Source organism: Trichechus manatus, unplaced genomic scaffold (assembly GCF_000243295.1).
Source record: "Trichechus manatus latirostris isolate Lorelei unplaced genomic scaffold, TriManLat1.0 scaffold00035, whole genome shotgun sequence".
In the NCBI taxonomy this organism is placed as follows: Eukaryota; Metazoa; Chordata; class Mammalia; order Sirenia; family Trichechidae; genus Trichechus; species Trichechus manatus.
The window spans coordinates 10465031-10480143 of NW_004443971.1; the positions used below are offsets into that span (position 1 = coordinate 10465031).

Sequence of the window (15113 nt, forward strand, 5' to 3'; positions counted from 1 at the left end):
GGTTGTTTCCATCTTTTTGCTATTGTGAACAATGCTGCCATGAACATAGGTGTGCATATGTCTATTCGAGTGACGACTCTTATTTCTCTAGGATATATTTGCTGGATCGTATGGTATTTCTATTTCTAGCTTTCTAAGGAAGCGCCATATCATTTTCCAAAGTGGTTGTATCATTTTGCATTCCTAACAGCAATGCAAAAGAGTTCCGATTTCCCCGCAGCCCCTCCAACATTTGTTATTTCCAGTGTTTTTGATTCGTGCCAGTAATGGTGGGGTGAAATGGTATCTCATGGTGGTTTTAATTTGCATTTCCCTAATGGCCTAGCCCTGCCATTTATTAGCAAAATGTCCTTAGGCAGGTTACCTATAATCTCATTGAGCTTCAGTTCTGAAAATGGACAAAATGGTACCTATCGTCTTAAAATGGCCAAATGAGAATAACTTGTGGAAGTGCACATGATAAATATTCAGGAACTTGGCTTCCTTTTCTTTATGAAACTTTAAAAATACTTTGGAGTGTAGACCATTGGTTTTGTGGTAGTTGTTGTCTGTGTTTATATGGTTTGTTTTGATTTTAAGCTAAATAATTGCCTCTGCAATATGTCTAAATGCCTGATAACAGGTATACCTTTAAAAAAATTAGGTGAATTTCATTGTTCATTTTTTCCAAATTCTATAAATAATCCCTTGGGCTCTGATTTGGATTAATTAAATTTATGGATGAACTAGACACTATTGAGTTCTTGGCCAGAATGTAGCTTATCTTCATTTACATATACATTTCTTTGTCTCTCATGTTTTGTAAATGTTTTTATGTTTTTTGTGTCCAGTGTTGAACTAATAATCAGTATTTAATGTTCTTTTTGCTATTTCCATAAAGTTTTAATTCCTTTCCTAATTATTTTAAATAATGGATACTTTCTTATTGCTTTGATCCCACTATGGTGGTATTTTCTCCAAAGGAGAACTTTTTTTATTACATCGATCCTTGTTTGGTCAGCTGATTTCAAATTCTTCTAAAATGGTGGAGTCTCTCTACTATGCCACTGAGCCACTTGTATTGTTAAATATTAAAATATTAAGAGCTTCTGTTACTAGGTATGCAAATGTCATGAAAACATTCTTATTTATTGCTTAATAGTGAAAGCTTGTTGTGAATTTGAGTATATATATATATATATTTAAAAAAAACAAAAAACCATTGGTGACCTAGGCATTTAGGTCAAGCATTTATATCCCTAAATAAGTGAATACACTTTAACTTAGAATATGTGCTAAGTTAGCCTTTTTTCTTCCCAGCTGGAGTCGAGATGGTCATAAGCTTGTGAGTGCTTCCACTGATAACATAGTGTCACAATGGGATGTTCTTTCAGGAGACTGCGACCAGAGGTTTCGATTCCCTTCACCTATCTTAAAAGTCCAGTATCATCCACGAGATCAGTATGTTTAACTAAACTGTTCCTTTCCTGGGGTGGGGTTTAATTCCCTATGGTTTAGTGCCAGGCTCATGAAAATTTCAATTTAAGGTTTCAGGGGGGCCAAAAACACATCTCTTCAAACCCTGTACATAAAATAATCTGTTTGTTTAGGTTAGCTCTACTGAATAGATTAATTTTAAGAAGACTGTTGTATTATACAATTAAAAAGTGACCATATTAAAACTTTGGAAATGGACAAATGTGGGAATAAGTGTAATAATTAGGCCTTGACCTGGCATTTCCCTCCAATCCCCCAAGAAATATGAATTTCTTTAGTAGGGGGAAACAGTTTAATATTACAATTACATTTAAGAAGAAAAATTACCCGCCATTTCATTACCCAGACATTACAGATGTAATTTCCTTTCTCTGGGTTCCCTTTTAGTCAAATTCTTCTTTAAATATAAAGCAAAGCACTTATGTGCATACTAAGTCTATATAAGTGTATATTTTTTATATCATTGTAATCAATATTTTGTTTTTTTCACTTTATTTCATATATATTTTACTAGTTCTTCATATTTATTTTTAATGATTACATATTATTTCATCAAGGTAGATTCCATAATTTTACTCCATCATTTTCTTGTTATTAGACATTTAAGTTCTATGCTTTTTTGCTATTTTAAATTTGCTTGGGCTGGGGAAGTTGATGGGATAGAGGCCAGGGATCAGGGAAAAGGGCAGGGAATCAGCCTTCTGACAGCAAAGCTGCAAGCCAATGTACTGTCCGTATTCTTAAACAGGAACAAGGTGCTGGTGTGTCCCATGAAATCTGCTCCTGTCATGTTGACCCTTTCAGATTCCAAACATGTTGTTCTGCCGGTAGATGATGACTCTGATTTGAACGTGGTTGCGTCTTTTGATAGGCGAGGAGAATATATCTATACAGGAAATGCAAAAGGCAAGGTAAGCCTAGAAGGTGGTAAGATAAGCATCTGTCATCCTGTGCATTAGCTCATTTCATGTTTACTTGTTCTTCTTCTTAGATTTCTCCTGTCCCTGGACTAAGAACACAGCTCCTACCTGTAGCAGATGTAGCCTGTTTTCCTCACATGCTTTAGTAATAATTTCTGTTCTTTGAATTTTAAGTGGCCAGAGATTATTTGATCAAGAAAAGAATAGGAGGCTTTTACTGAATGCTAGTAATGTAGGCTCATTACTAAATTATAAAATTTAAATGTCGTATTATCAAATGGAACACTATTAATGAAGTGTTTGATATCTAGTTCTGTAAATACGGTATAATTCAAGGCAGCTTCATCCATAATCCTGAGACTTTATTATCCTTTTTTTCCCCTTCTGTTAAACTTCTGGCCTTGTCTTTTGGAGAGTTGGGAAGGTCTAGCACCTTCTGTCTCGGCTATGCTATAGAAGACATTTGTTCTGTGGAATTGGAAGTCAGGCTAGGTGAGCTTTAATGTCCCTTTCAAGCCTAGTCTGTAATTCCGTTAGGTACCTTGATTTTTTTTGGACTGGGTCCATGGGCTAGTACAGTTTCATGACGTGTAACTTCATGACTACTTTAGAAAGTAGTTATTTGATCCTCTGATTTTTTTCCTCCCTTGGGACCCCATAAAATTCTGACATAGTGATTTGTTCTCCCTCCAAATAGAGTTTTGTCTTTCTTTAAAGACCAATCGTTTCATGTTAAGCCTAGTTAACTGAAAGTTTGGTGGTTCAAACCCAGCAGCCACTCTGTGGGAGAAAGATGTCACAGTCTATGTCCATAAAGATTTACAGCCTTGGAAACCCCATGGGGCAGTTCTACTTTGTCCTATAGGGTTGCTGTGAGTTGGAATCAACTTGATGGCAGTGGGTTTGGGTTTGGTAATGGATGTGCAATAGCAGAAAGAATATGAGGTAAACGTTACACTTGAAGAATAGATTGTTAAGACGCTGTACTTTCTTTGAAGGGGTAAAATGCAATACTAGTTAATCGGGTTGAATAAATGGGAATAGAGATATTTATGTTTTTACCCAGTCTCTGCCCAGTTTTAGAAAGAGAAACCAGATCTCATTACTGTAAGTTATCAGATTACTTACTTATTTTCTCCTTTAAACTTTAGATTTTGGTCCTAAAAACAGATTCTCAGGATCTCGTGGCTTCCTTCAGAGTAACAACTGGAACCAGCAATACTACAGCTATTAAGTCAATAGAGTTTGCCCGGAAGGGGAGGTAAGGGAGACCTTGTCGTTTTAGGGACAGTTTTAAGTTTTAAAAGTGATTAGAAGTTAAGAGTGCATTGAGATTCATGGTTTTTCTATAATTATGCTTCAATTTTTTAAAGTTTAGTTAAAAAAGATGACTACTGTATTTTTACACAAATAACGCGCACCTTTTATCTTTGTTTGCCAGCCATGCCTGGGAGGTATTTTCTTAGGCGCCCCTATGCCAATGTTTTTTACATGTTACTACAAAAAATTAGCATATCTTGCTTATGAAAATACCTTACAGGGGTGGGAGGAGGGCATGATTGGCAAACAAAAGTAGAAGGCATGCATTATTTGCATAAAGTACGGTAGAAGCCTTACAATATTTAATTCATGGGTTCATAAAATTTACTTTATTGAACCAGTAGCCACATCTTCGTTCCTTAACTGGAGGTTACCAGGCAGCTCCTTTACAGAAATGACACCTGAGTGGTTAGTGCTTAGAACCAAAAGCACTGGCACATTGTAAGCACTGGATAAGATTAGTTATTGTTATAATTAGAATTGATGTTACAGAATTCACGTAGTAACCGAGCATGCACTTTACTCACATAAAACCTGTTTACCTTTGTGATTTCAGATGTTATTCTGATAGATTTGGTTACCTAGTTAGAAGTAGACGTATCAACAGAAACAAGAAGAAATAAGTTGTCAGTTGGAGAGGTACCAGGCATCCTTGTTACATGGGCCAGCCTCGCACACCCAGGACACGAATGCTCACAATCTCCGGAGTTAGGGAAGGTTGCAGTCAGTCTTCTGTAAGAAGGTGATGAAGTAAATTATACTTTAGACAGAGTTCCAGTGTCATTACAGTGAAAAGTTAGGCATTTTAAAATGACATATTTAGTTTACTAACTCATTAAGAATATATTGTATATAAAACAGGCCAGAGAAATGAAGTATTTATATATATTTAACTATAGTCTTGTGAATTTAGCAAGTTAATTTGAGTTTAGAAGTCTTGGATCTCAGTCAGATACTGATAGTTTGCGCATATGTAGTTCATAAGACATGTTCTCACTTCAAATTATATTTTGATTTGAAAGGTGACAATACGTAAGTATTCTAGTTTATTACTTAGATTTTTACCCAGTCTTTCAACTTGTTAGTTGCTTTCCTGTTCTGAGTAACTGGTAGTAATAGAAAATGTTAACAGGAACAAATGTCTGACCTCTGGCATTGATGTTTTTATCCTTTCTGTAGTTGCTTTTTAATTAACACAGCAGATCGAATAATCAGAGTTTATGATGGCAGAGAAATCTTAACCTGTGGGAGAGATGGAGAGCCTGAACCTATGCAGAAATTGCAGGACTTGGTGAACAGGTGTGTATCACAGCCAAGAAGAACATGTGATACTTCATGACTGGGACTCAAGTTCCAGTTTTCCTTGGGTGCTTTCTTTGTCCTTTAGGACCCCGTGGAAGAAATGTTGTTTCTCTGGGGACGGGGAGTACATAGTGGCGGGTTCAGCCCGGCAGCATGCCCTGTACATCTGGGAGAAGAGCATTGGCAACCTGGTGAAGATTCTCCATGGGACCAGAGGAGAGCTCCTCCTGGACGTAGCTGTGAGTGGAATGGGAGGTGTTTTTTGTTAGGTGTATAATCCATAAAATCTTGAATCTATCTTAGAACCTGTTTTTCTTTCCTTTGTTACAATTTAGTGGCATCCTGTTCGACCCATCATAGCATCCATTTCTAGTGGAGTGGTATCCATCTGGGCACAAAATCAAGTAGTGAGTATTTTTCTGGTTTATTTGCTTTGAAAGTAGATAGTCTTTATTTTTATCAAAGGACTTTTACATATAGTAAGCTGAGAATTACCTTATGTGCTTTCTTTCTCTGGCCTGTGATTCTTGCAGCCTGATAATAGGTTCAGTGCATCAAGTTTTGCTTAATTTTGGTGGAAAGGTCTTGGTCCAAAGCTGACCAGCTCTGTTTTCAAGGAGAATGTCTAGTACACTTGCTGTTACATTTTTCTATTACCTATCTGAGATATATTTTTCCTTTGCTTTTCTTACATTTAGCCCAGTTAGTTTTTGTTTTACATCTTGATTTTATTTTTGATCACCTTTAGATCATTTGTAATCAGTGTGCTTATAAGAAAGTTTCTAACATTTTACCTCAAAACTACATCTTAAAAAGATTGGAGAAGGCATTTATTTATGTCAGAGCTACAGTCAATAATTTGGAATGTTTAAGATAGGAAATGTCTTAAAATGTATCTTAATTTGATTCTTATCTGCCAAATTTGATTTCAGAATTAAGTCTCTTCCATGTTCACATTTTCATTTATATCATTAATGTCTAGATTACAGATTAGATTGCTTTCTTACTGTGTTATACAGCATATTTTGTTTGTGGCCTAGGAAAATTGGAGTGCGTTTGCACCAGATTTCAAAGAACTGGACGAAAATGTGGAGTATGAGGAGAGGGAATCTGAGTTCGATATTGAAGATGAAGATAAGAGTGAGCCTGAGCAGACAGGTAATATTTCTCAATTGCAGATGGTACTTCCTATAGGAAGAATGATTGCTTTACATAGTACTCTCTCTTAAATTGTGTTGCAAATTTATTGCAGCACTTAGTCTAGGATGTCTTCTTTTTCCTTTAAGCTTACTAATAAGTTTTCACAGTGTTTTGAGAGTCTTAATTTGTAGGCATTAACCTGGGACTGACCTGGGTATTACTAGGGCTCAAGCAGCAGTTTGAACTTTGCACTTTGTAATTTCCAGGTTAACTGCAGGATTAGGGAGGCTTTCTATGGCCAGTGCTTGGCTGCGGCACCATGTCGCTCTTTTGTCAGGCAGGTGAGGGGAGCAGCAGAGACTGAAGTCAGACTGCCTTGGGCAGAATACTTATTCTTTAATCTTGAATTTCCTCCTCTATAAAATAGAGGTGATAATAGTACCTACCTGTTAGGGTTGTGAGGAATAAATGAGATAATTCACGTAAAGCACTTAGTATAGTACCTAGCTACCATACTTTTTAAGCATGCAGGTGTTATTTTCTCTTACGATGATAATCATCATCATTGTTATTTTTATCTCTTGTCTTCTAAACTAAGTAGGAAGCTCCTTGAGAATAAAGACTTGATTTTTTTTCTATTTGAAAAATTTTATTTATTTTGTCGTTGAGAATATACACAGCAAAACATAAACCCATTCAAAAGTTTCTGCATGTACAATTCAGTGACATTGATTACATTCTTATAGTTATGCAACCATTCTCACCCTCCTTTTCTGAGTTGTTCCTCCTCCATTAACATAAATTCACTGTCCTCTAAGGTTCCTGTCTAATCTTTCGAGTTGCTGTTATCAGTTTGATCCCATATAGATCTTAAAAAAGCATAATGCTAAAGGCAGACATTTTTTGCTGGTTAAGCTAAACTAAGAAGACTTCAGGGGGTATTTTTGGTTTAAGGTTTGAAGATTATCTCAGGGTAATAGTTTCGAGGTTCATCAAGATTTGACTGATCCCCATGGTGCCTTTGCAGGGCGTTACACATAGTAGAGGTTGGTGTGTGTGAATGCTGAGTATGCCCAGTTGGTGCTGTCAGTGAGCACTGTAATGCCGCAGACCACTGACTGCTGGGCCACTGCAGGTGCCAGGAGTCAGGATCGCTGGTAGTTCTCTCTGGCTTGAAAGTGCTGAGCCTCACTTTTGTGGTATTAGCTAACTCGCACGCTCCATATGCTTTAGGAAGACCACCAGGGATGCAGAATATTTGAAATTTTACTGGTAGTTTTGGATTATGTTCTCTGAAAGCCTTTCCAAATTCCACGTCTAGAGTTCGTTGTTCCTCCTTCTGTCTCCTTAGCACATTGCACATACCATTACTAAAGCACTCACTGTATTAAATGGAAATAATCTGTTTGCATCTGTCTCCCCAGTTAGCCTATAGAGCTTCCCTGAAGAACCAGCCCCAGCTTTTTGGTCTGTCTGACCACTCTATCCCCAGCGCCTGCCGTGTGGTGGGAATTCAGCAAATGTTTGTTGAATGATTACGTGAACTGGTCGGCTTTCCTCCTTCGTTTCTCCTGGATTTCAGTGCTTGAAAATCTTAACCTGCAAGTAAAGAAACGGTTTTCCACTTTTCCTCAAACCTCCTCTCTGTTTCTGTCCTGCAGGGGCTGATGCTGCCGAGGATGAAGAAGTGGACGTCACCAGTGTGGATCCTATTGCCGCCTTCTGTAGCAGGTGAGCCAGCACTGAGGGCTGGGCACCTAGGCCTTCCCTGTCTTCAGTCTCTGGTATTCAGCTGCTAAACCCCCCCTGGCCATCCCTTCAGCCCCACCTGCTTATTAGCCAAAAGAGAGAACTTCTTTGGTTTACAAGAAATATATTTAGTCTTTATTCTCTAATCCTAGTTTCCACTCTCTTCTCCCACAATAGAGAATTTTAAGAAACTGAAATAATCCATTTCTTTTATTTTTACTACTAATTTTATTAATCATGCTGTCCCATTTCCATTTTCTCATCTTGACTTTCTTAAAGTTCTAGATTCACATACCTAGTGCTCATGATTAATGTAGGTGATTCTGGCCTGAAGGAAGGGTTCATGGTTTAAGCAACTATCTCCTCTTTTTTCCAATCCCTGTCTGATCCTCTTCCAAATAGTGATGAAGAGCTGGAAGATTCAAAGGCTCTGTTATATTTACCCATTGCCCCTGAGGTAGAAGACCCAGAAGAAAACCCATATGGTCCCCCACCGGACGCAGTCCAGACCTCCTTGATGGATGAAGGGGCTAGTTCAGAGAAGAAGAGGCAGTCTTCAGCGGATGGGTCCCAGCCACCTAAGAAGAAACCCAAAACAACCAATATAGAACTTCAGGGAGTACCAAATGATGGTAAAGAGCCACATCTCTCTGTTGCCTTACAGATGCCACTTTGTACTGTCCAGTATGATCTGATAATTTCCTGTTTGGGCGATTTTGCCTTTAAAAGAATTTTCCCATTAGTCTTTTTCATAGTGCTTTACAGGTTTGTAATGATTTCATCTACATTCATTTCTCTCCTTTTTAAAATATTTTACTGTGTTTTTGGTGAAAGTTTACAAAAGAAAGTAGGTTCTCATTTAACAATTTCTGTACATATTGTTCAGTGACATGGGTTACTGGTTACATTCTTCACGATATATCAGCATTCTTGTTTTTTCCATTTTGGTGGTTCTGTTTCCATTAATCTAGCGTCCCTCTCCCCCCTAGCCTTCTCATCTTTGGTCTAGGGTAAATGTTAGCCATTTTGCTTCAGCTAGATGATTATTTTAAGGAGCACAGTACTCACAGGTGATATTATTTATTTTATGGGCCAATCTGTCATTTGGCTGAAAGGTAACCTCTGGGAGTGGTTTGAATTCCAAGTTTAAAGAGTATCTCAGGGCAATAGTCTTGGGAGTTCATCTAGTCTCTACCAACCCAGTAAGTCTGGCCTTTCTGGGGGAATTTGAGTTTTGTTCTACATTTTTCTCCCATTCTACCTGGGACCATCTATTGAGTCCCTCGTCAGAAGCGTTGGTATTGGTAGCCAGGCACCATCTAGTTCTTCTGGTCTCAAAGTAGGTGATGTTGTTTGTGTAAATTATTGCCCCTGAGGTAGAAGACTAGTTTCTTCTTTGAGTCTTTGGTTTCCTTCTTTCTCTTTAGTTTTGGACAAGTAGAGACCAATAGGTGTATCTTAGATGGCTGCTTGCAAGCTTTTAAGACCCCAGACGCTACTCGCCAAAGTAGGATATAGAACATTGTCTTAATGGACTACGTTATGTCAATTGACTGAGTTGCTCCATGAGACTATGGTCCTAGGCCCTCAAACTCAGTAGACCAATCCCGTGAGGTGTTTGGTTGTGTCTAGGACGTATCCGTAACTGTACCCCTAGGTGCTTTATTTTATACTTGAAAATATATGCAGCATACCGAAACATGTATATACGTATGCCTACAGTCATTCATATATGCCTTCCTGTACATATTTATGCATACTTACATATCTATTTAACCAAACACATTTTTAGTTGTTATTACTGTTGCAAAATTTTATATCTCCCAGTAATTTTTTTTAATACAAATTTCCAGATAAATTGTTCATTGACATTAGTTACATTTATCACAGTTTGTCAGCGTTCTCTTTAATTGTGTCTATACCCTTCTATTTGTGCTTTCTTTTTTTTACTATTTATTTTATTTTGGATGAAAATACACATCATCCACCCATTCGACAATTTCTGCATGTACAGTGCAGTGACGTTGGTTACGTTCTTCACACTGTGTCACCATTCTCACTGTCTCTCCCCATATTGTTTCATCACCATTAACTTAGACTCACTACCCCATAAACTACTTACCTATTACTGTTGTCAGTTTGATCTGATATAGATAATTCTTTAAAAGAGTGCAGTGCTCAAGGCGAACATTCTTTACTAATTTAGCTAAACTGTTGTTTAGTTAGAAGATGATTTCAGGGGATAGTTTCGGCTTAAGGTTCAAAAATTTTCTCAGGTCAACAGATTCAGGGGTTTCTCCAGTTTCAGTGGGTCCAGTAAATCTGGGTTCTATAAGAAATTCAAAATTCTGTTGCATGCCCCCCGCCCCCGCTTTTGATCAGGATGCCTCTGTTGAGTCCTTGATCAAAACATAAGTAGTGGTAGACCTGCAGTCCAGTTCCATTTCCGATTCTGGATCTCCTTCCTCTGCTGCGCCAGGCGAATAGAGACCAACTATTGTATCTTGGATTGCAAGCTTGTAAGACCCAGGCACTATTTACCAAACTGGGGGGTAGAACAGAAACTCTTAAAAACCATTAGGCCAGTTGGCTGGGCAGTCCCACAAAGCCATGACCCTAAGCCTTTGAACTAAAAGAACTAATCCCATGAGGTGTTTGGTTGTACCTAAGCAGTTATAGAAACTGCATCCTCGTTTTTTTTCGTTTGTTTGTTTGCTGCTGATGTTGTAAAATCATACGTAACACGACATTTGCCGTTTTGCCCTTTTTCTGGCATACAACGTAGTGATATCAGTTACGTTAGTCAGGTTATGTAACTAATGCCGTTCATTGATGCCAATTTTCCTAGCACCATAGATGTTAACTCACTACTTCCCAGAGAATAATTCCTCTCTCCCTCCTTCCCTCCCGCCCTAGGTACCACTAATGACATTGGTCTCTATATTTTTACCTATTCTTGTCACCTCATATGAATGAGGTCATACAGTATTGTCTTCTGTGATTGTCTTATTTCACTCAGCATAATATCCTCAAGGTTCATCCATGTCAAAGCATGCATCAGGTCTTCATTTCTATTTATGGCTGAGTAGTATTCTGTTGTATGTCTGTACCACATTTTGTTTATCCATTCATCTGCTGATGGGCATTTAGGTGTTTACACCATGCTATTGTGAGTAGTACTGCTATAAAGTAGGTATATGTATCTTTTCACATCACTACTTTTAGGTCCCTAGAGTATATACCTAGGAGTGAAATTGCTGGATCATATGGTAGCTTTATTTTTAATTTTTTGAGGAATAATCATACTGTTTTCCACAATGGTTGTACTGTTTTACATTCTCACCAGCAATGTATAAGGATTCTGATCACCCCACATTCTTGCTAACATTTGTTATTTTCTGTTTTTTTGATAATTGCCATTCTAATAGGGCTTAGGTGGTATCTCATTGTAGTTTTGATTTGCATCTGTCTAGTGGCTAATGGAAACCCTGGTGGCATAGTGGTTAAGTGCTACGGCTGCTAACCAAAAGGTCAGTGGTTCAAATCCACCAGGTGCTCCTCGGAAACTCTATGGGGCAGTTCTACTCTGCCCTGTAGGGTCGCTGTGAGTCAGATTGACTTGACAACAATGGGTTTGGTTTGTTTTTTTAGTGGTTAGTGTTGCTGAGCATCTTTTCGTGTGTTTGTCGGCCGCTTGGATAGCCTCTTCGGTGAAGTGTCTTTTCACATTCTTTGCCCATTTTTGATGGGTTATTTGTCTTTTTGTTGTTAAGTTGCAGCAAGTTTGCATATGTTTTGGATATTAGACCCTTATTGGATATGTGGTTTCCAAAGGTTGTTTCCCAATCTGTCTGTTTTACTCTTTTGATAGAGTCCTTTGGTGAATATAAGTATTTAATTTTTATGAGGTCCCAGTTATTTATTTTGTCTTCTGTTGCTCATGGATTTGTTGTATTTGATAATCTATCATTAAGGAAAACTAGGTCGCATAGCTTTTGCCCTTATATTTTTTTCCAAGAACTTTATGGTTTTAGGTTTAACATTTAGGTCCTTGATGCATTTTGAATTAGTTTTTGTGTGAGGTATTTCTCTTTTAAAATTGGGAAATCCTGCACTTCAGTACCTTGCCTAAGTTGAAGACACACTTTAAATCTTCTGACACCTGGGTCCTGTAATACTGCTTTTTCTTTTCTTTTTCCATAGAGTGTATTTATTAGGTGGCAAAGCACTAATCAGACTTGGACGGTCTTTTCATTCTTCCTGCTTACTTTTACGCTGTGACTGTGGAAGTCTTTGCTGGCACTTCCTGGGATGGGGGTTGGGGGGGCGTGGGATAGGTGGGTGGGTGTGAGTATCTGCCTGTGGGTGGGGGTGGGGGTCTGCCTGGGTGTGTGTGGGGGGTGTGGGGGCTTGTGGGGGGGTGGGTGTGTATGTGTGTGTCTGTGTGTGTTTACTCTTGGACCAGATCAATTAATTATGTAACTGCACATTTCACTGATGCTATGGATTGTGTACCTCCTCTTCTCCTCCAGTCCAGGCACTTTTGTGTATTTTATATACAATTGCCGATTTTTACATCAACCCTGCAGGTTGTTTTACTATCCCTGCTTTACAGAGGAGAAAATTGAAGCTATGTGACTTGCCCCGGGTTTCACAGGAAGTGGTGAAGTGAGGATTCTTACTTGTCTCTCTAGTTCAGGGCCCATCCCTTTCTACTCTCCCATGCCCGTCCGTGTGCACTCCTGTTTTGGCTTGACTGGATCAGCTACCTTTTCAGTTGAGAGCTGATATGGCTTGGTGTGAACTCTATAGGCCACGTGTGTCCTTTGACCAGGTAACTTCCTCATTTTACAGGTACTTTTAGTGAACCTAGGACACAAGAGCAACATTGTTTGCTTATTGCTAGGTGGCATGGCAGGTCTCTGGTAGGGGTGATGGCACTGGTGGTGTGTGGATTCCTTTCCATGTCTATGTGTCCTTTTGCAGAAGTCCATCCGCTACTGGGTGTGAAGGGGGATGGTAAATCCAAGAAGAAGCAAGCAGGCCGACCTAAAGGATCAAAAGGTAAAGAGAAAGATTCTCCATTTAAACCGAAACTCTACAAAGGGGACAGAGGTTTACCTCTGGAAGGATCAGCGAAGGGTAAAGTGCAGGCGGAACTCAGCCAGCCCTTGACAGGTAAGGACACGCTGGGAGCGCTGTCTGGCTTGCTTCGTGGCCTTGCTTTGTTCAGCCCTTAACTCGGTTTAACTGCACCATTGTTTTCTTCCTCCCCTCCTTTTCCTGGGGGCGTATATTCTGAATTTTAAGCTGCTGCTAAGGGCAGGCTAAACCAGATCTGGCTTAATTCGGTGGCTCTTAACCTTGAGTCCATAAATAAGTTTCAGGGGATCTATGTTTCCCTGACATTATATACAAAATATTGTGTGAATTTTTTTTCTGGAGAGTAGGTCCATGGTTTTCATCAGATTTCAGTAAGAATCCATGACTTAAAAAAGGGTAAGAAACCCTGGTTTAATTCATTTCTTGGTCTGCGTTTGCTCCTAGTTTTTTTTTTTTTTATTCCCTCCTCAAATGAAAGAGCAGACAAAACTGGAAACATAAGCTTGCTTTATACAGCCCCTGACTGTTCATTGTAGCAGCTTTCCTCCCTCTCTCCAAACTGCTCCGATCCTGAGTTGGTGGTGTGCTTTCTCCCCCTAGTCTAGACGCAGTAATGAAGTTGTTAGTAGTACCATCATGTTAAAGAAGAGGATGAGGTGTTTTTTCCAGGATCTGAAAACAGGAGAAGGCTATTAAAAAAGACAGAAATTTATGGTGTCTATGTAATTTCTTAACACCTAAGCCTTTTGAAATTTAATAGTTAGGTTTTCTCACTTTTACATGATAGAGGGGTGTTTTTGGGGATGAAGAACAATTTCAGTTTCCTATCGAATACTTCTGAACCTAGGCTACATGGTCTCTTGTTTGGAAAATATTCATCAAATTAGAGTCCATTTCTATTGAGACATTGTTGAGTTTTGGAGGTTTTTGGTTTTGTTTTATATATAAGCATGCTTTAGTTGATATGATACTCCCGATTTTCTGTGTCTAGGTCAGTATGCTCAGAGGCAGGATTGATTAAATATCAGTGATGGTATTCAGTATTGTTTGTTTTGCTACTTTAAAATTTTAGCTTAAATGTGTTAATCCAAATGTGGATATACACTAGAATGTAAAACAGAATTCCTTGTCTCACATACACCTTAAGTCAGTTAATCATTGTCCCTGAACGTGAATTCTCTTCTACAGAGAATCTGAAACAGACTGAGTTGTTCACTATTTTGATTGTTCCACCTCAAGTTTGTTAGATTTAGACTTCAGTTTTCAGTAGCCTAACACCATACCACTGAGTAGCAGCATCCTTTTTCCAACAAGAATATTTAGGTACACCATTGATAATCAGTTACCACCTCCACACTCAATCCACCTAAGACCGTGTCTGAATGTATTTAAAAATAGTCCTGGAAGAGGCATATGTACATTGCCAACAGAGATTTCAGATCAGTAATCAACCAGAGGTAAATAAAAACAATCCTTCCATAACCTTCTTCTTGCACAAGCTGATGCCACTACAAAAGAAACACAATTTAAAGTTCAAATAGATTTCCCCGTCCCACAGAGCTTCAGGGCGACTTACAGTGTGACCGGACATGCTCAATTAAACACTGTAGGACAGTCTCCTGGTTTCTTCAAAACTGCGTCTAATTAATTATTTGCTTTTCAGTAGTAAGTGTATGATAATGAAACCTTTTAAAAGTTTTTAAAAATCACGTTTTCCTCTCTATTATACAATGATTTTAACTTCTTATTATAGTTAATGTGGCCGCTAACAGTGACTTAATATCTTTGGCATTTCCCAAATTGGGTTTCTGTCAAAGGCTGTATGAAGTACTCTTAGGTTTTACAACCAAGACTACAGCAGCAGTGGTGTTTCTCAGCTATGCTTCAAAACGTCTAAATGAGAATCACAGTCAAAATGTTGGAAAGGTTACTTGGCCTTAAAGATGTGGGCCTTTTAATTCCCTAAAATTTTCAAACCACTGAATACGTATACTCACCATTGAGTGGATTCTGACTCATAGCGACCCTATAGGACAGAGTAGAACTGCTCCATAGGGTTTCCAAGGCTGTAATCTTTACAGAAGCAGACTGCCACATCTTTCT

General features: G+C 38.6%; 1 protein-coding gene across 3 annotated transcripts in view; it reads left to right on the top strand.

Moving 5' to 3' along the window:
- Positions 1-15113, top strand: part of RBBP5 (RB binding protein 5, histone lysine methyltransferase complex subunit) — a 41568-nt gene that overhangs the window by 19429 nt on the left and 7026 nt on the right. Inside the window, exons 4-13 of one of the 3 annotated variants that reach the window (XM_004375234.2) lie at positions 1300-1440; positions 2225-2387; positions 3548-3657; positions 4896-5015; positions 5104-5257; positions 5354-5425; positions 6059-6176; positions 7820-7889; positions 8310-8539; positions 12894-13085. In XM_004375234.2, the coding sequence (XP_004375291.1) occupies positions 1300-1440; positions 2225-2387; positions 3548-3657; positions 4896-5015; positions 5104-5257; positions 5354-5425; positions 6059-6176; positions 7820-7889; positions 8310-8539; positions 12894-13085 (1370 nt within the window). Of the gene's footprint in view, positions 1-1299; positions 1441-2224; positions 2388-3547; positions 3658-4895; positions 5016-5103; positions 5258-5353; positions 5426-6058; positions 6177-7819; positions 7890-8309; positions 8540-12893; positions 13472-15113 lie in introns of those variants that run through there. The other 2 variants (XM_004375235.2, XM_023730312.1) reach the window with 2 other exon arrangements.